Raw genomic sequence first — 27572 nt, 5'->3', positions numbered from 1 at the left:
CTTTGATTCTGTGTGTTGTCAGGAGGGTATATGTGGCACCAGCAAGCGATTGGGGACCGACTTCAGCCAGTACAACTTATATTTTGTCAGAAACAGAGTTTGTCATTAATAAAAACATGTACTGCGGCTAGCACAACGGCAAAAGCATTGACATCTGTATACACGCGCATGACGTCGGGAGCACACAACAGCGCCCTCGCTCCGAGCTGGGTTTTGAGTAGACTGGTCCCCTGTCTTTATCCGCAAGGATAAAGACAGGTACTTGCTTTTCAGAACCAGTAGGATACAATGATGTCATTGGATAAACGTGCAGTGACGCAAGCTTTCCATATCTGTGTTTGATTGTGTTGAGGTGATGTGACCGCCGTTTGCAAACATCACCTCGGACCAATCAGAACACAGACATGAAAAGCTTACTTTCGGTCGTCTGTATGTAGTGTCCAGTTGTGTACTATGTACAGTACATGTACTTGCATGTTATGGCTTCTAGTCATCCGAAATGGTGCAACAATAGGGTGTCACCTATAGTTTGTCCAGAGAGAGGTTCTGTTAGTGTTGGTCAACACTAATAGAGGCGCACAATAAAAATAAATATTTCTTTTTATGGTCCAACGGTCCAAAGAGTTAGGACTTGTCCTAAGTTTGGACTAGTCCTAGGAGATATAACAAACTTAAGGCTAGTCTTAACTCTTCATGAAATCAACCCCATGGCCCATCTTCATAGAGCTGCTTAAGCACAAAAAGTAGCTAAGCACAACAATATAACGCTTACCAGAATAAGAATACCAGCCAAACTACCATATCACATGTACAATTTGTGACTGGTATCCTGCTCATTTCTGCTTAGCAGACAAATGGTAACAAATTTCTGCTTACCAGTTAAGGTTACCAGTCAAACTACCATATCACATGTACAATTTGTGACTGGTACCCTGCTCATTTCTGCTCGTACATTTTAATTCAAATCGTTCGTGCCTTGCGCCATATCGTGACTCAGGAACAAATTTGTACGAAACTGGGAACTTCTCAAATTTAAAAACTGCCTGGGGCAGTTCATGTGCCTTTACCTTCTGAATCATGTACATACGTAGACTTGAAGGTTTAATGGAATCAGAGACAAAGTTTGCACTGCATATGTTAATATTTTTTTATAAAAGAGGTAAAATTTTGAAGATATTTTGTAATGCGAGTTTATCGGAATCTAATTAAGGAATAAAAATAAGGAGTTTATTCTAAGAGGATCAAGTTGTAGTTTAAAATTTTGGGTAGTTTTATCATCAAATTGTTATGATAATTTTTGAGATATTTTTTTTTGAGAGAGTTGTGTTTAAGAGGTAAACATCGGATCAAAGAGTTTCTCATTTAATTATCAATTTGTAAATATAATGTCCTTGACACAATAAGTTGAGACTGAACAAAATCAAAATATTTTAAATCCATCGTACATGTAGAGAGGCTATATTTCGGGTTTTTTCTTTGTTCAATCACAAATATTTTATTCAAAAATAAGTGAAAGTACAGATTGATTATGTGACAGTTTATATAATTACATTTGTAGATTTACTTAACCCTTTCATTACCATGTAATTATCACAATATTAACAAAAACAGAAAATGCAAACACTGCTCATCAACTCTTTCAGTGCCTGCTTTTTGTTGGTCGTGCTGAACCTAAAATGTCCAACTTTTTCAGGTTTTCCAAACTTTGGTAAGAAAGAAAAAGAAAAATTATATTTCTTTCTCAGTATTTTCTTTCTCACCAAACAAAATATATCTTAGCTGATTTGTTTTGCATTGGTACATCCCAGGCCTGTCATCACAAGAGGGCATCATCACTCCATAAATAATACTATTGACTTTGGGATGTACCAAAAGAAAACAGGGTCATGGAGGATATGTCTTTCGTTGCCACTGGTCTTGGCCTTGGTGCCTCTTGAAAAGTTTCCCATAGACGCTAAGATTTTCAATTCAAAGTGCCCTTTGCAAAGTGAACACGGCCTTGCCCTGTGATGACATATCTATTATGGGTTGTACAGGAACCATTGATGACACTTTTTAAATACATGTAAAAGATTACTCATGTACGAAAATGGCGATTTCTGAATACATCAAATACATTTTACAAGTTTGACGTTGGCACTGAAAGAGTTAACAGAAATTACATGTAATAGAAAATTTAGTTTTGTGTGAAGAAATTGTGATTGCTAATATACTTCATTGGAAAATTTCATATCTGGACCTGACCTTTACTTTGACCTCTATGTGTATGGAAGTAGGTCAAACCTTGCAGCTGTTTGCTGCTTCTATGGGGGTTTTGGTATTAAGGCCGTGTCCGAAACGACGACTTCGGCTACAGCTACGGCTAGATCGCGCGCGTCTGCCTATTCTTCAACGTTGGTAGACGCGCTGATCTAGACGTAGCTGTAGCTGAGGTCGTCGTTTCGGACACGGCCTAACCTTGTGTGGCCACTATGGTCTCTAAAGAGTTAATGACTAATATGCCTGTACAATTAACAGTCACAAGAAATGTCCAAAACTTTAAAGATGATTGTCAAAACTCTAAAAAAGCTTGTATGCACAAACGAATTTGTTCATAGTTTATTTGGTTTTGATTCGGAACACATTGTGTGCAAACAAGGCATTCCTTATCCGCTCATATATTGTAAATAAATAAATAGACTTTTAACTTTTAAACTAAACAAAGGTATAAAACATTTATGTAGTTTAGGAATCTTTGTAGTCAAAATGTTAAGGAATCTTTTATTGAGAGGCAGTTTGATTTAAATGTACATTTTAATTATTTTTTATTTCTAAGATATGCAAATTCAGCTTAACATAAATGAGATGCTTAACTTTGTGCAGTGATTTTTAATAGTTATCCCCCAGAAAGATTATTCAAAATTTAATTCTGAAATTATATTTTTCATTCCTACCTCGTCTTACCTTTTAATGTGAAATTCCAAACCCAAATAAGACACAAGACTGGTACATAGCAAGGCACCCAATGCCATAACCCAGTTACCCACTTCCATATTGCAGGCACCCAATGCCACAACCCAGGCACCCAATGCCACAACCCAGGCACCCAATGCCACAACCCAGGCACCCAAAGCCACAACCCAGGCACCCAATGCCACAACCCAGGTACCCAATGCATGCCATAACCCAGGCACTCAATGCCACAACCCAGGCACCCAATGCCATAACCCAGGCACCCAATGCCACAACCCAGGCACCCAATGGCACAACCCAGGCACCCAATGCCACAACCCAGGCACCCAATGCCACAACCCAGGCACCCAATGCCACAACCCAGGCACCCAATGCCATAACCCAGGCACCCAAAGCCATAACCCAGGCACCCAATGCCACAACCCAGGCACCCAATGCCACAACCCAGGCACCCAATGCCACAACCCAGGCACCCAATGCCATAACCCAGGCACCCAAAGCCACAACCCAGGCACCCAAAGCCATAACCCAGGCACCCAATGCCATAACCCAGGCACCCAAAGCCATAACCCAGGCACCCAATGCCATAACCCAGGCACCCAAAGCCATAACCCAGGCACCCAATGCCATAACCCAGGCACCCAATGCCACAACCCAGGCACCCAATGCCACAACCCAGGCACCCAATGCCACAACCCAGGTACCCACTTCCATAACCCAGGCACTTAATGCCATAACCCAACCACCCACTTCCATAACCCAGGTACCCACTTCCATAACCCAAGCACCCAATGCCACAACCCAGGCACCCACTTCCTTCACCCAGGCACCCACTTCCTTCACCCAGGCACCCAATGCCACAACCCAGGCACCCAATGCCACAACCCAGGCATGTTCCAGGTGTAAAATTATCATCACGATGAGTTTCCTTGCAGATTACTTCCGCGATTGTTTTTTCGATTGTTACTTGACCCTATGCCTGCACTGCAGCCTCAATGCAAAGCCACTCATGGATTATTGTTGATTGGTGAATTTCTTGGAAAAAAAGCTTCAGAGGAATAAACAATGTCATGAATTTTAACCTTAATTTAAAATTAAATCGGTGGCATTTTTTTCTGATGGTTTTAGTAGTCATCTCTTTATAATTCTATCATACTTTTAAGATATTTTTACGTATAAAATACTTTAAATTTAATAGAATTTAAACTCTGATTACACTTTTGACTTCAAAAATATATATTTTTACGTATTTTGTAGTATAACAAATTGATTATGCAATCTATATATGTGTACTTCAGATCAAGGGTTTCCATATTAAAGGCAATGTCAGTTGAACGAAAAAGAGTTTTGTTGTTTTAATTTCTTATGATTTTTAAAGACACTGGACACTATTGGTAATTTGTCAAAGACCAATCTTCTCATAACTAACCTGTGAAAAATTTAGCCCAATTGGTCGTCGAATTTGCGAGATAATAATGAAAGAAAAGACACCATCGTTACACGAAGTTGTGTGCTTTCAGATGCTTGATTTCGAGACCTCAAGTTCTAATTCTAGGGTTTGGAAATCAAATTCGTGGAAAATCTTTCTCGAAATCTACGTTACTTCAGAGGGAGCCGTTTCTCACAATGTTTTGAGCTCTTGTTTTGGTCAAGGGTCAATTTTTAAAGTTGTGTTCTTTCTTTCATGACTCAAACGCGAAGCTATAATCTTCTGTTAATTTGCATTTATACTTAAGACTCCCAAATGGTGTTGATGGCCTGTCAATGACCGTAAGCTTCTTCTGGTATTAATTGAATACTTCCCACTCACCACAATGCATGTTTACTCGCTTAAAAGGTTTAGGAGTAAATGACATTTTGTTTCCGATGGCTTTGACCCAAAGAGTACACAAACGTTCGTGGCGGATTATCGTCGCCATTTTTGAGGTATGTGGTGGACCATTCTACCTCAATGGGTGGACACACTGTTTGGTCTGGGTGTCTCAGACAAAACCTAAACCGATGGGTATTTTTTGTAGGACACAAAACACAAACGTCCACATGTTTTCATGAAACTTAAACGAGGCCTCCTTGGATAGACCCCTACTTATTGTACAACACAAAACACAATGTCCAAAGATTTTCATGAAACTTTTTTATACACAGTTTGAAAGTATTGACGGTAGAAAGCTTCCCTCTAAATGTTACTTGCTGAGGTACTGTAGTTTTTAAGAAATGACTAACACAATTTCACGAACATAATTTTCTCCTCGGTGAGACCACGAAGGAAGAAATGACGATAATTACTTTTTGCATGTCAATATAACGCGACTCCCCTGAAAACATCGCTCGTGATTTTCATGTTTTTTTCCCTAAAAAGAAATTGATGACTACTGAAGCTGAAACTTCTCCATACATCTTAATTCACATTAAGCATGCCATGCAATGATTAAGGATTCCTGTCATGGCAAAAAAAATGTTATACAAAAACCCCTCAACCAATGGGACTGTCTGTCGATTTCTATTGACTACTGCCAATATTTGCGCCTAAATTCGCAACAGGATTAACATTAAGACCTATTAACTTGACTGTATACATCAAACACTGGTGGGGACAGAATGTCTGGTTCAAGGATTTTAATCCACGAGGTTGAATTTACCTAGTCTTTGCTTGTTTTATCTAGGACCTGTCAGCCCCCACCCCCCCCCCCCCCGACCACTCTTTACACCCCCAGGGCCCAATATCATAGAGCTGCTAAGCACACAAATTTGCTTAGCATGAAATTTCTTTCTTGATAAAAACAGGATTTCCAACCAGATTTCCATTTGTTGCATATTGCTTGTTACTGGTTTTTAGCTGTTGTTTGCTCATCCTGAAAATCAAGTAGAAATTTAGTTGGTAATCCTGTTTTTATCAAGGAAGAAAATTTGGTAGTAGTGTGAGAAACGGCTCCCTCTGAAGTGGAGTAGTTTTCGAGAAAGAATTAATTTTATTTTCGAGACCTCAGATTTAGAATTTGAGGTCTTGAAATCCAGCATCTGGAAGGAATTACCCTTCCCCCATGATGAAACTGAAATGATGTTTTTGGTGAAATTGGGCGGGAAAACCCATATAAAATAGAATGATTAATAAAAACAAACTCGAGGTCAACAGTTAAGGACAGGTCAACACTGTTTGGTCAACGTCATTTAGCATAAGGAGATATTCAGTTATGAGTGAAATTGATAACGTAATTATACTACCTGAAGGCGCTTGAGTTTTAAAGGCACTGGAGGCTATTGGTAGTCACTCAAAATAATTTTTAGCATTAAAACTTACTTGGTAACGACTAACGGAGAGCTGTTGATAGTATAAAACATTTTGAGAAACGGCTCCCTCTGACGGTAACGTACAAAGTTTTTGAGAACTTCTAACTCAAACAATAAAAGACTGCAGGCCTAAAGCCTTTTATTATGCATCTGGAAAGCACACACTTTAACAACAATGGTTTTTCTTGTATTATTCTCTTGCAACTTCGATGTCCAATTGAGTCAAAAATGTCCAGATTTGATATGTTATGCATTATGTTAGAATACACCAAGTGACCATTTACAATTACCAAAGGTGTCCAGTTCCTTTAAGGAAGGGTCAATGTTGTAATAGGTCAACATTGTTAGGTCAGCATTTAGCATATGGATATTTCCAGTTATGAATTTAATTAAAACGTAATTACTACCTGAGGTCGCTTTAGATTCAAAACGTTATTTTTCAGTTCCTTCCTGACGCTCATTATTATTGGCCCAATATACCACAGAGAGACCATAAATCACCAATTACGAGAAAGTTTCACCCTGATTTAATAAATCGGATATGGATGGTGACCGGTCATCATTGACCCCTCATTATCTGACCTGCTTTATATATTTTTATTCTATTTTATTAGACATCAATTTGACAGCTTTTAATTTGAAATCTTGCTTGCGTATAATAACTTGATAATTGTAGGCCTAAGTATAGACATAAGAAAATCGTTTCATAGACAATCTGAAAAACGTTTATGTCCGTAACGCCTTGTCGGATTCAAATTTAGTTCTACGGTTTCTCAAAGTGAAAACATTCTCAGATGCATGCATTTGACTGGGCAAATCTGCTGTAAGGTTATAAATTGTCATTCATAAGTACCTCAGACAGTTTCGCTATTCCTAATGGTGGAGAGCGCGTCACGTGGGTGTGTAACCTTTGTTTATGACCAGTGAAAAAGTGTTGAAACATGGGCGTGACACGCGAGTTTGACAGTTTTTTCATTCCTATTGGTCGAGAGCATTGGCCAAGACAGTTGTGCCATCACATTACGCGATACGCGCGACGCCCACAGCATTCCCTTATAAGGAGTTGTTTACCCGAGGGCGGCGGAGGGATTTACCATTGTTGAAAGAAATCATTGAACAATTATAATTTTTGCATTTATTTTACTTTTTGACCAAAAATGTTGATGTTTTTTGACCGAAAAGGTATTTATGAATGGGAATCAAAGTGCAACTAGTGGTTTAAACCCGCCGAGGCCTGGTTCTTGATAATTTACCTCGACTTCGTCTCGGTAAAATTATCAAGAACCTGCCGTCGAGTTCACAAAACTCTTCCTAACTTAAGACTAATCTTAGGACTTAGGACGAGTCCCAAACCTGCACTGTAACATGCAGACCTTAAGATTAATCCTAAGTTAGGAAGAGTTACTCGTCCTAACTTGAGATAAGACGAGTCCTAACTCTTTGTGAAATCGACGGCAGGCCTCGTTGGGGTTTAAACCACTAGTTGAAAACCTCTTCTCCACACATTGATTCCCTTATTAATATTCAGATTGTTACCAAACGTATACAGACCTTTTCAAATTGTTGTTTTCTTACAAATAATATTATATATGCCTGCTCAATTAACACACCAGCTACGACGAGGGGAAAGTAGATGTACATTTTCTGTTTAGATACGAATGATTTGTTCTGGTTCGTGAAAATGTCCGACCACCCGTACGTGCGGAGTCGACCCTCTCGAGTCCACCAACCCTGCCGTAACCAGTGCACTTTCCTTGGGTGATCATTAATTGTCATTCTACGCGGTTGGAAGAGGTGAGTACCACCATAGAGAAACCACATGGTTCGTCCTTGACGCGTGGCAGTATTACGAAAACATTCCACCTTGTTCACAACATTTCTGTCCGCAAGTTACCATTTCCGAAACAGTTTCAAAACCGCACGTCGTGCTTTTGTTAAACCGCACCCAACCAAAAAACACCGTGGCGAGCAAATATTTTGTTAAATTTTCTGTTCCAGTGATTTCGAAGGCTGGCTTTTGGTTTACTTTCCAGACTAATCCCCTGAGTTTTCAAAACATGAGTTGTCAATGGGTGTTGAAGGGTTACAGTGACTTGTCTTTTGTGGGGACTATTTGTGTTGCCAAAACAGAAGCAACACCTTTAAAAAAGGACGACATCCGTTAGGCATTCGTCGCTTTCGTTTGAAACCAACACAGCGTAAAAACCAACAGGTAAAATCTCCAGTTCAACCATGGAGGAATAAATTTATTCCTACATGGTTCAACCAAGTGGAAATTCTCCGATTTTCGATCAAGCAAGTAAAATGCAATTCCTTTGGGGTTTTTGTTTTGTCAGTCTGTGCTTTTGAGCACGTTGTGGCTGGGCATTTCAATTATTAAGCTGAGAGTTTGTGCACCTGACGTCATTTGAGTAGGGGCCCTCAATGGCAGTAGCTCATTGGCTAATCCTGCGCGCTACGTCATTGCAAAAAAACACACCCTGTTCAACATGGTGTTAACTATTTGTTTTATGCTAAAATACAGATCCATTTTTAGTCATTGAAAAAGACTCTAAAGTGTCGAAACGTGAGGCCATTTTTTAAATGCTTATGATTTGTTAGTCGCTGCATTTTGAATTAACTTTTGGCTGTCAGGTTCGCATTCAACTAGGCTGTTTCGTAAAGCATAGGTCTGCAACAATTCCCATTTGTTCTGGTGTATCCGGTACTTATAGGGTTTTACCAATTACTTCTGTTTGTCTGTTTGAATAAAGGGAGACCACTACTATTAATTCCAATGACTTCCCCCACTCACCACCCCCCATGCAGCCTCCTAAGAATGAACTTCCATTGTTTAAAGAATCAGTATTGTTGCACAAACCCAACCCTTGCTTCTAAACCCATTGGTCACCATCATGCACCATGGCCCATTGAATTCACGGCTCTGGTGGCCAGTCCAGATTCGGCTCTGGCTAACTTGGCCCCGCGGTTGTTCTGAGAACGGGCGCGTGCTTTGCGTATACGCGCTCAGGGCGTCAGACGAGAAGACGGAGCCTGATGCCGAATCCAAAGCCGACGTCGTGGCTTCGTAAAGGGCCATAAAGGGCCGTGAATTTGACGTCACAACCCTCTTTTCGCAGCGATATTCGCAAGTGAGTACAGCAAAGTTGAACTGCTGCGAATTATTCGTTGCGAATTTGTGACGTCAACATTCGCTTCGCATTTGCATTCGCAGGAAGTATGAACCGGGCTTTATTCGGATATTCAAATTTTATAAGCGACAATTGTAAACAGTTACAAAATTGTGCTTTTTAATTCCTTCACAAATCTACTGCAAATGAAGCGTTAGAAAAATTGTCCAGTTTAAGATTGATTGGGGGGGGGGGCCAAGTTGAAGGCCAGAAGTGAGGGGTCCCGAAATTTGTTGTTTCCACTCTATTTTGGTTGATTTGGGTGTCACAAGGGCTGGGGTCGATGTGGGAAGTGGGCCACTTTTAGCCCCCCATTCATGTCGTGTTTGTAACTTCCGGGTTCTACACCCTTAATTACCATGCGTCCCTAGATGATTAATAATATCCCACTCTGAAACAATGTGAATAAGCTTTCCCGCTTCATCCATGATTAATTGATTGATTTCGTGTTTTATTCCAAAAGGAACAAACCCCCATCACCCTTGGGAAGCTATTGGTAATTACTCTAAATAATTATTAGCATAAAACCTTACTTGGTAACGAGTAATGGGGAGAGGTTGATAGTATAAAACATTGTGAGAAACAGCTCCCTCTGAAGTAACGAAGTTTTCGAGAAAGAAGTAATTTTCCACGAATTTGATTTCGAGACCTCAGATTTAGAATTTGAGGTCTCGAAATCAAGAATCTGAAAGCACACAACTTTGTGTGACAAGGGTGTTTTTTTCTTTCATTATATCTCGGAACTTCGACGACCGATTGAGCTCAAATTTTCACAGGTTCGTTGTTTTATGCACATGTTGAGATAAACCAACTGTGAATACTATTTTTTGACAATTACCAGTATTGCCACTGTCTTTAAAATATACATAATACCATTTACATCATGACATTGAAAGAGGAGTTAGCAAACGCCTAAATGTTATAAGCCACTAAACAAATTATTTTGCACATTGAATTCTTTGAAAAGAAATTCCCCTGGTCTCCAAAATTAAAAAAACGAAATCGAGCACACCCACCCCTCTCAACTGTCCCTCTGACCCTAACCAACGCCTCAATGTCAAATTGTGTATTACCAAGTATGTTTTTATGCTAAAAACTATTTTGAGTATACCAATAGTGTCCAATGCCTTTAAGTCTTTAAAAAAAAAAAATTTTTAAATTATGACGTTACTAATTAACTCTTATTAATACACATATAGAGGTGTCAATAACTGTATTATGATTGGCACAGGTGCAAGTGTCACTGAACTAATTAGAAATCAACAACTTTGTGACATTTATTGATTCCAGACGACATTCGCCAATTATAGTGGTACAGTGTTGGTGTAACAATGAATGAGTATATGCAAACATAGTGCTGGGTGTAGGAAACTGTAGAGGGATTGACAAGTTCATTTTGACATCTCGAGAACTGATGCGATCATGGAAATATTTTGTCTGGTATGATTTCGGGTCTAGATTTATTTCCATTGTTGTATTGTAAAATAGGCATGGTGTAATTTCTGCCACAAGTTAATAAACTGACGAGAAAGAAGTAATTTTCCACGAATTTGATTTCGAGACCTCAAGTTAGAATTTGAGGTTTCGAAATCAAGCATCTAAAAGCACACAACGACGTATGGCAAGGGTGTTTTTTTCTTTCATTTTTATATTATCTCGCAACTTCGACGACCAATTGGGCTCAAATTTTTCACAGGTTTGTTATTGTATGCATATGTTGAGAAACACCAACTGTGAAGACTGGTCTCTGACAATTACCAATAGTGTTTTTAAGAGAAAACACTTTCGGAGGCAGAAAAGCATCAAGGTTATTTTTTTACTTTTCAACGAACCTTCATATCACATAGATCGACTGTATGACATGCTTTTGAAAAACTGGAGGATGGTAGTTCGTTAACTCTTTCACAAACTTTGTACTCCATCTTTAAAGGCAGGGTATACTCAGTGTTTTATCAAAAACTAATTGTCAAGTGCAAGTACCTAAATCAAATGCTATTTCTTTGAAGTCATTTCAGAATGAAATCTTTCTTTTGAAGATTGAAATTGAATGGACACATTAGTATTATGAGTCACATTTTGAACTTGACAGCACAAAATCGTCCAGATAGTTCTGTACTTGTTAATATTTGTCGTTAAATTAAAGGAGTGTGTGATTGTGTTAGTCGGGGTGTGTGGGGGTCGGAGATCATTGGCTGATGTCCAAGCCATGTATGAGCCCGGGGAGGAAGTGTGACGTCAAGACTAGACAAGCAATCTCAAACTGAATCTCAGTTCTTCTTCAAATTATTGCCTTACAATGTATTCTAATGGAAGAAGCAACGATAAAGACAGACACCTGCTACTCAGATCCAGTGATTTCATTTAACACAATGATATCATTGGATAAACGTGTAGCGACATGAGCGATGCCCAAACAGTACACTCCTATCACGTCCGCCAAAGCGTTCGACTGCGTATCTCTATATCTCTATGAATGTAGGTCAATGTACACGCCGACTGGAGGCCGGTCTCTGGCGTTATTCACAAGTCTCGGAACCCGTTGTGTGGCGTTTTTTCTTTCCAGGACAAACGTGTGCAGATAATTACCCACGTTAGTCCTGGGGAAAAAAACCGCTACACACCGGGGTAGACCCAGGGCAGCTAAACGAACGCACCCTATGTTTTGCTGCGGCGACATTTTAGAATGATTGGCAGATTTTGAACAGAAGAGGGCTTGTATTAAACTGCCACTTAAAAGTTTTGAAAACAGGATATTCCATTTGCCGTGCCATCATTAACTTTCTCAAGTCCACTGATCTGAAACAATCATTTTATTCCAACGTTCCTGTTTGTCCTTGAACATGGATTATCAGATTCACCGATCGTAGATGTATGTTCTTATATAAGGGATGCAAGCGGAGCTCTACGCACATTTTAGTTATCGTGTCTGTTAGTCATCCATTTTGAGGGGCCACGTAGGGTTTTCCCATGTTGGCATATAGGAGGACACTACCGGTTTGATAAAAAGAAACGATAAAAAGTTAGGATTTGATGTTATCTACTTCCACCATGTCTTGACAACAATTATGACTCATTGTATTATTGGGTGAGGGGGTAATCCCTAAATAGTTATAAATCACCTCCCGACTTCTCACACAAACACACACCATCACATCAAAGCAATCCCCCCTTATGAATATTGGTATCGCCCATATCGTGATGATTTAATCACGGAGCAATACACTAACAATGATTTAATCATATAGATTTAGCACGAGGCTCAACGACCTACATGGTTAAACCAGGGTCGTCTCAACTTAAACTACCCCGATGGGGTACATGGAAACCCCGATCGAGACACCCTTTCTCATTTGATGTAAAAGGTTCCGTATTTGGGGGACTTGGTAATGACATTTGCATCAAATAAAACTATAATTATGATATAAATCACCCAATTCAGCGGTACCATGTGAATTTTAATAAACCTTTAATGAATGAATGAACGAACGCACGCATAGTTTCCTTCACCAACTCTTTATCCACGTTTTGGTGTTGTTTCTGTGTTTCTCTGATTAGTTTTTTTGTGTGAAACGAAAACGGTAGCTAGCAAAGTATGTTCAAGTCTGTATCCAGATGCACGCTTTATTTTTAATTTCCTTTCCCTACAATTATTGTGTTTGGGTTGGGACTCCATTGTGTACAGTAAGGGCATGCCATAGTCCAGCAGGTGTATCTTGAGTCACTAACCAAAAATCTCCACTCACTCACATTTTGCCCAAATTCTCTACTTCCCATCCCCAATCCAATTCATTCCATTTTGTTCAAGTTTTACCTCAGTCAAAATAATTATGCTACGAAAAGTTTATATTGGTCACCGACAGTGTCTGATTGGCGGGGCTTACCATCAGTGGTTTGTGCATTGAACGCATGTACAGGCGTGTTCGCAGGAAATTAGGAGTTACTGATTGGCTAGTAGTAGTGGATATGTAAATGAGAAGGCGGAGCTTAGCCGTGCAGTTTGTCTGCACGGGAGATCATGCTTGATTTTTACGTCACATCAAAAGGGGAGGAGTTACACTTGAGTCTTGCGGTTTTCATCATCCAGGAAGGAAATCTCCGTTAGTAATCTCCAAGCAAGTTGCTGCTTTCGTGCAACAGATTCCTTCAAAAAGGGGACAACACAGAAATCCAGTCACCACATGTGGTTTGCAAAGTCATTCTTACGGGTCTAGGGTTGTCGAACGAAGTACTAACTGCATTTGTTCCAAGTTCTAGAGCAAATTGGATATTTTGGCGTATGCCGTGATTTTTGAAACGAGTCGCCATTTTGATTGCGTCTGTTTGTTTGTTGCGTAATCTTGGATTGGACGTCAATGAAAGCTTGGAGCTTGGAACGAACGTAGCGGTACTAAGGGGATTGTAATACCAAGAAGAGTGGTAAGTGATTTTAATTTGAGATGATTTTGTCGTTAATTGAGATACAATATTAATTTGTTAGTTACAGCCCCATAGAGTCTCCATGGCCAAAGCAATGTCATTTATTGGGCTGCAATAATTATTGCATTTAACTTTTTTAATTAAGCCTAATCATTTTGTTATTCTATTTTTTTTTCTCTGTTCATTGGAAAAGTTTCTGTATCCTGCTACCATCTTTTCATTCCTTCTCCTTGTAAAATAAAATAGCATCTTGTCTATTTTTTATTACTCAAAGGGGATGTTTCTTTTTGTAAAAAATAAGTAAAACAGTTGTTGCAGGACTTTTAGTTTCCCAATTTATTTTCAATTCTAATATATTGGCCCAAGGGCTTGCTGAATAAATTAAACCGACTTCTTTGTGTAACTTTAGTTTCTGTAGTGGGTTGGGTGAGGGGGGGGGCCCAAGGAGTGGTCTGTGCTCTATAGACATTTCATGCTATTGCGACCATCTTGATTCTTGGTTGGGGTGAGGGGGGGGGGAGTACGAAAGCAAAACGAAACCGCATAGTTCTAGGAGTAAGGGGGGGGGGGCCCCCTGAAGTGGTCTGTGCTATAGAAATTTCATACTATTGCGGCCATCTTGATTCTCCCATTCAAATCAATGTAACCAAACCGTGGCCGGAATAAGAAGTAGTCTGGTTTCTCTTTGTGAAATGAAGTTAGCATTAACTACTGTTATTGGATAAAAGGGAGAAGACCCAAGATGGTGGCAACATCATAGACTCTTTGCCTTCAGAAGAGCGATAACAAAAACACAATATAAGTTATCACTGTGCAGTATTTATACCTTCTTGTTCCCCCTTCCCCCAAACCTAACGCAATGTTTTGCAATCGATTGCAAAATCCTTGCCACATCATCAGTGCCTTTAACTTAACGCAATGAAACGTCCATGTGAAATAGGAGTGATGTAAAAGGATAGAGCAATTACAACAATCTTTGACTGCCGTGCCAAGTGGCTTGTGAGAAAATATTTGTCAAAACCTTTCTACAGGCTAGGGAAGGATAAATCTGACAAACCAGAATTGAACGCTGTACGTAAAAACAAACCTATCATTCTGACCTTGGCCTTAATACATAGAGCGCACTTAAGCACAAAAAGAAGCTAAGCATAAACACTTATTTGCCCTAAAATGGTTACCAACAAAACCACTGTGTCACTATCCGGCTCATACCTGCTAAGCAGAAATTTCTTAATTAATATTTTCTGCATATAAATAAAAGCAGCTCTATGAACTTGGGCCCTAGTTATGTCCAAAGTTTTTGTCTTGTTTTTCTAATTCACTTGAAATTTCGGTCAAAGTCATCTTTGATTGATTCATAAAAAGATGCTGGCTTGTTTTGGTTGTCGCAATCAAAATAATTACTTACTCATAGCAACAACAATGAGGTCCCTTTCCTCTGAGAAAAGTAAATTCAAATTTAATTTACCTTCGCTCTAGGCCTGGGTGATATAAATGAAAGTGACTAGGGTTGAAAAAAAAAAATATTACTAGAGCGAGATTGGAACCAATGACCTCCGGATAAACGTGCCGTTGCTGAGCTATCTAGCCCCTTTGTTGACAGTCTCCCTATTTTGTCAATATCTTTGTTCGGGGTGCCTGTCAGAAGCCATACAACTGAAACTGCCATATAGCCATCAATCACAACCAAGTATATAACAATGCTAACTGTCAGTTGTTGTAACTTTTTCAAATTGTAACCAAAGCCTTGATAAATTTGTGGCTGAAGCGCTTTAAAACAATAACCATTATAACTTGTATAGCTTGGTGATTAATTGTTTCTTACACAAGTTAGAGTCACAACTATGACTATTACAACATTCCTGATGTAGGCCTATCCATGGCGCCATGTGGACTTGTTGCACTAGTCATACAGGCCTGCCGCCCCACATCATCAAGGCTTTAATTTGGGGTAAAATTCCACAAGACATCAGGGCCTGTAATTAAACATTTTTATGGCAGACCAGAACTTTATTTTACTAAGCCCAAAATCTACTTGACTGAGAAAGAAGAGAGAGGGAGCTGGTATGGGATTTGAGGCATTGCATAGACCTTTTCGCAAATACTGGGGCGCGCGCGTAAAGCTTGGAATTAGGTGCATTGTGGTCTAGCTGGTATCCAAATTTGATCGATATCTATCCCACAATGCACCTCATTCAACAGTCTGCGCTTGCGCATTCGTATTTGCAATAAGGTCTATAATAAATAATAATGGTAACATTTATAAAGCGCTTTACGCCCTAACGACCCCAAAGCGCTGTAACAAGAAAAGAAAAAATATTAAAAAGATTTAAACAGAAAACGATTTGAAACTACAATAACAATATGAATGAATTTAAGAATAACTAACAATTAAAATAAAACATAAAAACCCGAGCCAGTCAGGAGTGATTAAAAATATACACAATTTGGGTAATCTCGAAAGGTGAGGTATCAATAGGTTTGTGGTAACACCATGTGTGTACATACTTGCCAGATAGAGTTTGTTCTTAGAGAACTGTCGTTCTTTAATCTACTACCGGGGAGTAGATTTTCAGAATTCGGGAGACTTCTCAGTTCTCAAAAGAACTGTCCTGCTTTTTAACTACTACCTGGGCTGAAAGTATAGAAAACATGGCTGGGACTACTTCACTACAGGGGAGTGAGTTCTTAATTGGTCTCTAACATTTCAACTAGCTTGCTCTAGTCATGATCAGGAGGTAGTGTTAATCAACTGAAAAACACAAGACCAGTTTACCGGCCCAACGCTAAATCCAGTGTAAAATTCGAGCCCTAATCACAAAAATTTATGATACATCAGTTGAGCAAGCAAAATAGTCGTCATTGGCCAAATTAATTTTGTGTGATCATCTGTGAATAACACAACCCTGTGAAAATTAAAGGCAGTGGACACTATTGGTAATTGTCAAAGACTAGCCTTCATAGTTGGTGTATCTCAACATATGCATAAAATAACAAACCTGTGAAAATTTGAGCTCAATCGGTCATCAAAGTTGCGAGATTACAATGAAAGAAAAGACACGAAGTTGTGTGCGTTTAGATGGTTGATTTCAAGACCTCAAGTTCTAAACTTGAGGTCTCGAAATCAAATTCGTGGAAAATTACTTCTTTCTCCAAAACTATGGCACTTCAGAGGGAGCTGTTTCTCACAATGTTTTATACCACCAACCTCTCCCCATTACTTGTCACCAGGAAAGGTTTTATGCTAATAATTATTTTGAGTAATTACCAATAGTGTCCACTGCCTTAACAACCCTGTGAAAATTAAGGCTTAATCCACTCTATGAGTCAGGAACAGTGAAAACCATGCACAATTTCTAGTGTGTAAGCATTTTGTCTTTGGTTGGTAGAACTACACAACTTCTGTCTTACACCTGTAAATTTTGTCCTGTTAGTTTTGTCCTGTATTTTTAATGTCTGTCTGTTTTTTTGGTTTGTCTGTTCATAGGCTGGGGAACAAAAGCTGTGCTTCTCCCCGGACCTAGATGTTGCCTTTTGTTTATTGTTTCATCTTTTAATATATTTTATATTTACTTTTATTTTGTCCATATTACTCTGTATTATACACTATTTGCAACATTGAATAAACGTTTATATCTATCTATCTATCTACCTGAAATCAGCCTGTTGCGTAAGATTTGATGTTGTCTTCCAATAGAGCTGTGTACAAACCGTGGCAACAGGAAGTCAAGGCTATGTGGCTCTTTTATAAACATGCGACGCACAGGTTACATGGTCTATAAAGCCCTAATGTAATTTATGACCAATTTCCTGTATTTTGCCAACAAAAATTATCTAAATGGATAAATTTGGTTCCTTTGAAAGTCCATCACTCCCAGTAGACCCTATTTTATTATTCTTGAAAACAATGCTAAGGAAATCCAAATCTAATAGGAGTTATTTTAAGGGTCATAAAAGTTCTGCAGCCATTCAAAGCCCCTGGGATCTTGGATATATTGCCCAAAATTGACCGTTATGAAAACAGACGTGGCCTCTAAAGGAATGCAGGCTGATCAAAAACAAAAAGGGGCAAATTTTAATCAAAAAAGTGCCTCTTAGTCTTAGATTGACTCTAGGGCCCAGGAACTGCATGCCTTATGCTTCGCAGAGACAACAGAGGCGATTACCTTCTGGTCATTGCCCTTGAAATGCCCAGGGTGCCCTTTACCAAGGAGAACATGCCTTGGTGCCCTTGCCCGAAGCAAACAGGCATGGAACTGCTTTTAAAAAGCACAAAAAGTTGCTACTAAGCAAAAATTCAAAGTCCCCGACTGGTGCTGTGCGTTTTCTGGTATTTTTCTTTTGGGTACCCGATCTTCATTTTGATTTGGGTTTCGTATACCCGTTACCTCCAGACCTCAAGATTTATGTCATTTGTAACTGTCTAGAAAGTGAAAAATTGAGAGGACGACTCCATCATTTTTAAATTTCAAGGAAATTTGACCCCTTTTACCAAATCCCGACTAAAATCTTGTGAGGGGGAATGCTGTGGCTGGCCGGAGATGTGGTTTTGTACACTCATCACGTCGCTAAACGTGAGGGATTCAACGTCTTGATGACAAAAGCTTGACAGTTTTTTTGCTGTCTTGTCAACAGGTTGACACAGTATTCATCTGAAACTTTCACAGGTGACTTAGGCCTATATTGTATCTTGGCAGTTTGACCTAAATCAGCTAAATGTTGCCAAAAACCAATCCATACTCTACCTATACCTTTTGTAGATCAAGTTTTTGGCCATGACATGAATCCCCATACTCACTGTGAATGAAGATTTTGTATCTGTAGACGTTTCAGCTTCCTTAGTTTTGAGAAAATTGTGAAAATCACAGAGCAATGTTTTCAAGAGTCCTGTTAATACGGTTTACAAGCTAAAATCATTTACATCTCATTGAGACGCACACAAATTATTTTGTTGTGTACATTTGCTTTACTCATTTCCCAAAAAGCTGCAGCACCTCGGCAATTTATATTTGAAGTGAGCTAAAATAAACCTGTGGACATATGGTGTTTTGTGTCTTACCAAAAGTAGACAAACTCTTAAAGGGAAGTTTTCTATTACCATCATTATCTTCAAACTGTGTAAGTTTAATGTAAGTCTGTGGACATTGTGTTTTGTGTCGTACAAAAAGTACCCATACCCTTTAATGTTGAAAGTGCGAGGTCAACTCATTGGTAGCTGACCCTACTCCTAAACTACTGCCCTGGGCTGAATTTTTTAAAGTAGGTTTATTACCTTCAATTAATTAGGAGAAATATAAGCCCATTGTGGTAAAAGATTCAATTTGGCCTAATTTGAAACTGTCTTCAAAACTGGGTCAGACATTGTAGACTAATCTATGATACAGTAGTCTTGCCTTCCTCCGTCCGGTCCTGCTATAGGGGCCATCAGAAAAATTCCCCCAAATTGTGGGTGGGGTGTGGGTGAAAAGAATCAACTGAAAAAAAAACCCAAAGAAACCCATTGTAAAAAACTATAGATGATGGAGACGTTTTTTTTTTAATAAATGGCTCATTTTAGTGAGGCATTACTTCATTCTTCATTGTTATATTTATCATGAACCCATCCTTGGTTTGATCCCTGGCTATTGACCCCTTGCACGCGCATCACACGCGACGACTGATGCCACGCTCACCATGTTGGTGGTAAATAGGTTTGCGTGTAAACGCCGCTTCGCCTAAAATGCACACTTCTCTGAATAACACACATTGACATTGACCACAAAAAAGGCCGCATCCAAGATTATTCTGATGATGACGCTAGTACGTGAATTGGGTCAATACAGCAGTTACAAGTTGAATGGCTTCTGACTGGTACCCACGAACATAGATATTGACAAAATTAATAGGGAGACAACATTGGGCTACTCCATAGCTTAGTTGGTAAAGCAACAGCATGTTAATCAGGAGGTCACAGGTCCAAGTCCCACTCCAGTAATATTTTCTTTTGGTCAACCGATATTTTGTTAAGCGACATACTTTTCTGCTTGAGTAGCTCCTGAATGTTCAGCTAGTTCAATTTAAAGCCATTGGACACTTTCGGAACAGAAAAAAAAAGTTCACAGATCTACAAATAACTTACAGGGTTTACAGAAGGTAATGGGGAAAGACTTCTCTTGAAATATCTTTCCATGAAACGCTTTACTTTTTGAGAAAACATTAAAACAATATCAATTCTCGATATAGAGAATTACAGATTTATTTTAAACCCATGTCATGACACGGCGAAACGTGCGGAAACAAGGGTGGGTTTTCCCGTTATTTTCTCCCGACTCTGATGACCGATTGAGCCTATTATAAGTTTCCATAAGTTTGTTATTTTACATATAAGTTGTGATACACGAAGTGTGGGCTATTGGACAATGCTGTTTTATTTACCGAAAGTGTCCAATGGCTTTAAACAAAAATTGTACTCTATGTGATTGAAGCATGTCCATCGTTTGCGACTCCCGAGGGGCGGAGCCTCACACTGTCAGTTATAAGGTCGGCAGGGCTTAATACATCAGCCAATTATGACAAGGCTTATTAAAGGCTTCCAAGAATGATAGAAATTTTACACCAGAGTTACTACACAAACCTAATTGAAGCTAATTTATAGAGCTAAAGTTGATAATGCCTTCAAGGCGATTGGGACCATGACCACACAATGGGGTCGCTCTTTGATTTAGCCCGACTAAAACAATTGGGCGTTTGAGACCACCGAAGGAATTGTGTTATTGTTACAAACAATACTTCAACCTTTGATCCAGGACCATGCTTCTCCTCAATGACCTGGGCCTAATTTCATAGAGCTGCTAAGCACAAACATTTCCTTAGCATGAAATTTCTTCCTTGACAAAAACAGGATTACCATCCGAATTTCCACGTGATTTTCAGGATAAGCAAACAACAGCTGAATACCAGTACCAAGCAATATGCAACGATTGGAAATTCGATTGGTAATCCTGTTTTTATCAAGAAAGAAATTTCATGCTAAGCAATTTTTCTGCTTAGCAGCTCTACGAAATTGGGCCCAGTATCAACACTGCTGGAGTGACAGCCGTGTCTATTTCATCAACTCATTCTAACTTAGGATTATTCCTAGGACTTTGGCTGAGTTAAAGGAACACGTTGCCTTGGATTGGACGAGTTGGTCTATATAAAAAGCGTTTGTAATCTTTTTTTATAAAATGCATATGGTTGGAAAGATGTTTTAAAAGTAGAATACAATGATCCACACAAGTTTGCCTCGAAATTACGTGGTTTTCCTTTTACTGTGCGAACTAACACGGTCGGCCATTTATGGGAGTCAAAATTTTGACTCCCATAAATGGCCGACCGTGTTAGTCGACAAGGTTAAAGGAAAACTGTGCAATTTCGAGCAATTGTGCAAAACTGTGCAATTTCGAGGCATGTTTGTGTGGATCATTGTATTCTACTTTAACAAACGGTTACAAACGCTTTTCAAAGACCAACTCGACCGATCCAAGGCAATGTTTTCCTTTAAGTTCCGTATCCATACACGTTAGGACGCATTGAACCCATCCTAAGTTAGGACGGGTTACTCGTCCTAGCTCGAGATAGGACTAATCCTAGCGTTTCGTGAAATCGGCTGCAGTTTCTTTTCATTAGGTGCACCACCCGTCTGGAACTCTCTACCACTTAATCTTAGATCTTGTCTTTGCACCACACTATTCAAATCTCTTATCAAAACTTATCTTATGTCACAGGTTTTCAGACTAATTTTGTTGTGTCTGTTTTCTTTTGTTTTTGTTGTTGTGGTTTTTTTTTTTTGGGGGGGGTGGGGGGAATTACTGTGCCTTGAACACCCGGCAGGGAGGATGTGCGCATTACAAGTCTTTGTTATTATTAAACTTTGGAGGGTGTAACTGTATGTACTATGTCTACAGGGCCAATATGATATGTTATTCAAGATAATTACAATGTAACTCTTTTTACCTTGCAAAACTTTGGTTTCATGTGTATTTTACCTTGAAATATAATTTACAGAAAAAACACATTGTAATGAATCCCTCTATCTTATAATCAAATTACAAATAATTTGTATTTTTCTAGTTTTCCACAGTTTTAACACTTTTGGCGCATGAACATTATTACCCGTGTAATAACACAGCATTTTTAAAGCGCACTTCTGTGTGACATTCAAAGACGCTGGTCAAGAACAAGAAGAAAATTTCACTTGATATCTTTATAAGGCTAATCTGAAGAGATGGGTTTTGAGAGAATGTTGGAATCGTGAGATGTCATGTCTGCCTTGAGATGTTGAGGCAGAGTTCCAGAGGCGGGGGTGAAATGTTACTGAATGCCATATCCCCAAAGCCTAATAAACAGGTCAGGGGGACATAGAGCATGCTGACCGATGACCTCAGACCCTGCCTGACACTATATATTCATTCCTCAAACCATTTCAGCTCCCATGGGAGTATACAGCCTGTGTTGCCACAAAAAGCTAAATTAATCACAAGATCTCTGCCTTCATGTATACATTGTACCAATTTACTCTAAATTACCAAAGGTGTCCAGTGCCTTTAAAGTGACCTGTGGTGCTTGGCATTTTGCATCAGGTAACTTGTTACAATATTTGATCCGAACCACTAATAATTAAATACCCAAGGATTTTAGTTTGACATTGGTCTGAGCCCAGGGGCTGTTAACCCAGGAGCTATAGTCATGGATTCGGCCTCGACCAAGATTGGATGTAACAGCTGCTAATTTGGGCTGGGTCTCTTGTGTACTATTGTTTTCATTATAATTAAATACTTTCAGTAAAGAAACCATGCCTCATGAGTGAACTTTATCACGGCATGGAGGAAGAATCACGGTAGCTCACAAGCCTGAGGAAACCTGTTAAGGGTGCTTACTATGTGAACCAGAAACACTGAGGTTAACTCTCTACTCTTCCACGATAAATGTTTTTTATTCTTTAATGTGCACCACCAATCCTAGTACATGAGACCTATGGGTTCATGTCCCATTCGAAGGACAAAAGTTATCATAAAGTATCTTACTCAAGAACACGTCTCCTGACCAGAACTTGAACCCACACTGTCTGCTGATCAGAACCACCAGAGCTTGAGTCCAGTGCTCTTAACTGCTCGTTAAAAAAATTAAAGGCAAGAATTGAAAAAAACTCTAAAATGTAGAAAGCGATTTTTGACTTTGTCGTCCATTGAATGAAAAAGGTGACAAAAATGATTACCTTAAGATAAGTGAGCCAACACCATATGGCACTCCCTAAGCCCTCACTCCATCACAATCTATCTCCCTACCAATCCAACCCCCTTCCCCAGCAAGGCCCAATTTCATAAAATCTGTAGTCTGGTAGGCCCCTAAGCATGAAAAATTGCTAAGCACACAACAATTTTGTTTACAGAAACTGGTTCCAGCCCAAATTACCATAAAGTTTACATTGTTGCAACTGGTGTCTCGCTCATTGTTGATTAGCATTAGGAAAGAAATTTTCCAAGCATTATTTTCTGCTTAGAAGCTTTATGAAAGTGGGCTCATGCCAATATTCCAATGTCTCCTTCAGACTGGTAAACTCTGCTAGTTTCCTGTAAAACTTGTCCGTCTAAAAACCATGCCATGGCTTCAAATTCCTTGAGTTATTCCACAGCACAATCTTGCCAATATCTTATAAAATCACTCAGCGATAGTCATGGGATTCAAACTCTGCACTTACCACCCCCTCCCTGAATTTGTATAAAAACCTGATGACTTTCTTCCACAAATGTGTTAAACTTCACACGCAGTGAACAGAGTCTCGCAAACTGACATGAACGTCAACGACGGGATACCGATAAATTTATAACATGTGCGCATTTAGTGAAAATTTATGAGTCATCACTTGATCATCAATTAAGTTGTTATAGCCCCACGAAGTCTGGTCGCAGTGTTTGTGAAAAGTCTGTTGGCCTACAGCTGGATTTAGGAAATCTAAACCCTGTAACTTGAACCCATATTAGAGGTCCCCTGCATTAGTTGGGAGGGGGGGGATGGGTGATTGAATATAAAACCCGTTTAGGACTAGGTCCAATGTACTTCAATTTTAAAAGCAATGTTTCGTGCTTGAGCAGCTCTTTGAAATTGGGCCTGCCTACAGGCACTAACAGAGCACGCATGCACACAAGCAAAAAATCCCTGCTAACATGTGAAACACTCTTGACGTAAGTAGGGGTAATTTCATAAAGCTGTTATATAAGCAGAAACAAAAACTGTTTGACAAATTTCTCTTCTAACAAAAATTGACTGGTAACCTGTTTCTGATAAGCAATATTTCTCTTAGCTTAGCAAGTGTTTGTGCTTCCAGGCTTTGTGAATTTTGGCCCAGAGGCCCAATTTCATAGAGATGCTTAAAAGCAGACATTTGTGCTTAACATGTTTCTGCTAAGCAAACAAAAGCAGGATACCAGTCACATGTGACATGGTAGTTTTGCTGGTAACCTTATTCTGGTAAGCATTATTTGTTGTGCTTAGCTACTTTTTTGTGCTCAAGCATTTCTTTGAAGTTGGGCCCAGGTCTTTTGTGGCTTTGTCACACGATGGAAGCGAACGTGACCTAGGCATTCTGAGAAACGTTGCGGTTTGGCTGTAGTCTTGGTAGGATCATGGGGCAATCTTGTTTGATTTCCTTCATAGTGATCCCAGGGGTGACTCGCTGGAGATGGGGAGACAGGCCCGTGACCCTTCATGTAGCGATACGGCTGCATGCTAGACTTTGTATCCATTCTGTGTAGGCATTGTGATCCAATGCATCAAGATTGTGGATCATATATCCTAAAAACAGGCTAGTTATATCCATCCTATAATGCACCCCATCTCCCCCCATAAAAGCACCCATCCTCTGTACTCCAGTTCTTTTCCTGCACCCCTTCCCCCTTCAAAGCATACATTACCCTCCAAGTTACCCCCTACATCAATAACCTCCATGCACCCAATTGACCCTCCATAGCCACCTACCTCCCCCATTACCGTCCCCATCCTGCACTCATCCGACTCCATGCACCCCAACAGCCCCCCTGAGCATCTATTCCTCTCACTACATATGTCCCTTTCCTGTACCCAATCGCACCCCCCCCTCTCAAGCACCCATTCACCTCAATACCCCTCCCTTTCCTGCACCCCATCGCCTTTCAAAGCACACATTCCCCTCCAAGCATCCCATCCCCGACACCACCCATCCAAGTCCCCCTCCAAGCAAGCACCCAAAGCAGCCCCTCCCATGAAAACCCCACCCCTCCCCATTGCCCCATCCACCTTTGGTTGACAAATCAGTTGCCCCCCCCCCCCACAAAAAAAGAACCTGTTTCTTTCATCAGTACCCATTCCTTTCCTGCATCACATCGCCCCTCAAAGCATCCAATCCCCCTGCATCACCCACCCCCTTCAAGCAAGCACCCTAAGCACCCGCTCCCCAGTGCCCCATCCACCTGTTATTGGCCAATCAGTGCCCCATCCACCTGTTGTTGCCCAATCAGTGCCCCCAAAGCACACATTCCTCTCAGTATGACCCCATTCCTTTTGTCTGCACCCCATCGCACCTCAAAGCAACCAATCCCCCCCAAGCACCCCTCCCCTACATCACTCAACCCCAACCACCCATCCCAGTCCCCCTCCAAGCAAGCACCCAAAGCAGCCCCTCCCATGAAAGCCCCACCCCTCCCCAGTGCCCCATACCCCTCTGGTTGCCCAATCAGTTGCCACCCCCCGAAAAAAAAACACCCATTCCATTCCTGCATCCACCCCTCAATAAAGCATCCCATCCCCTACTTATACAGCACCCACCCCTCCAAGCAAGCACCCCAAGCACCCCCATCCAGTGCCCCCATCCACCTGTTATTGCCCAATCAGTTGCCCCACCCCCGGAGCACCCATCTCAGTGTTACCCAGTTCCTTTCCTGCATCCCATTGCCTCTCAAAGCACCCAACGATCTCAAAGCATCCTCTCTACATCTACCCATCTCCTCTATGCATCCCATTCCCCCCTCCAAGCAAGCACCCGTAGCACCCCCCCCCCTTCAGTGCCCCATCCACCTGTTATTGCCCAATCAATACTAAAACCCTCAAGCAAGACACCATTACAGGCACGACATCAGTCAATTACTCATCCTCATGCCCCGCCTGTCCTCGCTGCAGATCTTTTAACATGGGATGTATGATACATTCTTTTATGGTCCATTTACTGAGGAAGTTAATGATCCCACCATTAATATTGCCACCTTGTGTTGTCTGGTCACTTTCCGCCAACGCTCACCGAACAACAATATTAAAATTTCAGTGGCCTTATCAAATTAAAAAAGTTAAAAGTCTGCTAATAGCCTCATGTTTCGACCCTAGCCAAGGCCAAGTGTGCTGTATTTTTGACCGAGTGAGGGCCCTTTAAACATATTTGCATAATTTCCGAGGGGTATATTCATTCATACCCAAAACATTTATATTAGAGACTGGAACACATTACCACCACAGACATCATATCCATCACGGACAATAAGACCTTTAAAGGAGCCAATATAATCCACCTTTTAAGCAACTTAAAACTATTTACCGAGTCAGTTTCCCTTGTGGTTTATATTGATATCTGAAACAAAAAGTCGCATCCCCTTAAGGTGATCCCCTGACTGCCGCTTCCCAGGTTGCATCGTAATTTGGGTGTGATCCCTGGCTACACGGCAGTTAACGGTTGTATGGCTTCTGACTGGCACCCCGAACAAAGATATTGACAAAATAGGGACACTGCCAATATAGGGCTAGATAGCTCAGTTGGTAGAGCGCCGGAACGTTAATCCGGAGGTCGTTGGTTCGAATCCCACTCTAGTCAATTCTTTCTTCAACCCCAAAAAACAACTTAAAACTACGGCGCAACAAAAGTGACAAAATGCCTATTAAAACTATGCAGGACGAATCGCGTATAACCCCGGAACCCGGAAGTGATAAAAATACTATTGAGAGCGCCCTCACGTGGTTAGACAAAGCAAAATTGTGCTAACTAGAATAAACAGTAAAAATACCATGTCACATGTACAATTTGTGACTGGTAATCTGCTCATTATTGCTAAGCAGGGATTTTTTAAGCAGTATGTTCTGACTTGAAATTAGCCGTGGCCTCGGACAATTGCCTGGCAGTCTTGTGTTTTTTTAATTGAAGAATAGCTAGCATTGTGTACTATCTTTTTAGAAAATTCTGATAGTACCATTCAATTCTCTTGAGTATCAAAGTAGGTCTATTCTTTCACATAATGATATCTACACGTCTAGGGCCCAAATTTAATAAAGCCTGTAAGCGCAAAAAAACTTGCTAAGCACAGAAAAGTGTTGCTCAACAGAAACAGGTTACCAGCCAAATTACATAAATTTTTCATTGTTGCAACTGGTCCACACTAATTTGTTGCTTAGCTAAGAAATTTGCTAAGCAGTATTTTCTGCTTAACAGTTTTTTGAAATTGGGCCCCGATTTTCTCATAGTGCTTGTTTAACTCCATCCGATGGTCTTATCAAATAAATTCTGGTCCAGTAAACATTTTGAGCAATCAGTTCTACAGTCTTAACTTGCAGAGTCTTTCTGGAAGGCTTTTAATGAAAACACAACAAACTCACCAGTGGTTGATTGCACATTGCTTGAAGATCGATCTTGTTGTTTGTAACGATCTTAATTGCTAAGCAAAGTGTGAAATCACAAATTATAAATCAATACGGATGACAACTCGTCTTAAG

General features: G+C 40.1%; 2 protein-coding genes and 1 non-coding gene across 4 annotated transcripts in view; all 3 read left to right on the top strand.

The window, feature by feature from the left end:
• The window catches only part of LOC117305043 (myelin regulatory factor-like protein), a 32110-nt gene extending 31318 nt beyond the window's left edge, over positions 1 to 792 (top strand). For both annotated transcript variants that reach the window (XM_033789749.1, XM_033789748.1), the window contains exon 24: positions 23 to 792. In XM_033789749.1, the coding sequence (XP_033645640.1) occupies positions 23 to 109 (87 nt within the window). In that variant the 3' untranslated portion in view covers positions 110 to 792. The remainder of the gene's footprint in view (positions 1 to 22) is intronic.
• Positions 793 to 3046: 2254 nt separating this feature from the next.
• LOC117305442 (mucin-7-like) lies at positions 3047 to 3976 on the top strand. Its single transcript, XM_033790311.1, has one exon. The coding sequence runs from the start codon at positions 3047 to 3049 to the stop codon at positions 3974 to 3976; it is 930 nt and encodes a 309-aa protein (XP_033646202.1).
• A 22630-nt stretch (positions 3977 to 26606) lies between these two features.
• Trnan-guu lies at positions 26607 to 26679 on the top strand. The gene has a single exon. It is a non-coding gene; the product is annotated as a tRNA-Asn (tRNA).
• Positions 26680 to 27572: the final 893 nt, after the last annotated feature.

This window comes from Asterias rubens, chromosome 22 (assembly GCF_902459465.1).
Source record: "Asterias rubens chromosome 22, eAstRub1.3, whole genome shotgun sequence".
Taxonomy (NCBI): Eukaryota; Metazoa; Echinodermata; class Asteroidea; order Forcipulatida; family Asteriidae; genus Asterias; species Asterias rubens.
The sequence above is the reverse complement of the archived record's forward strand: the minus strand, read 5'-3'. Positions and strand labels throughout refer to the sequence as shown.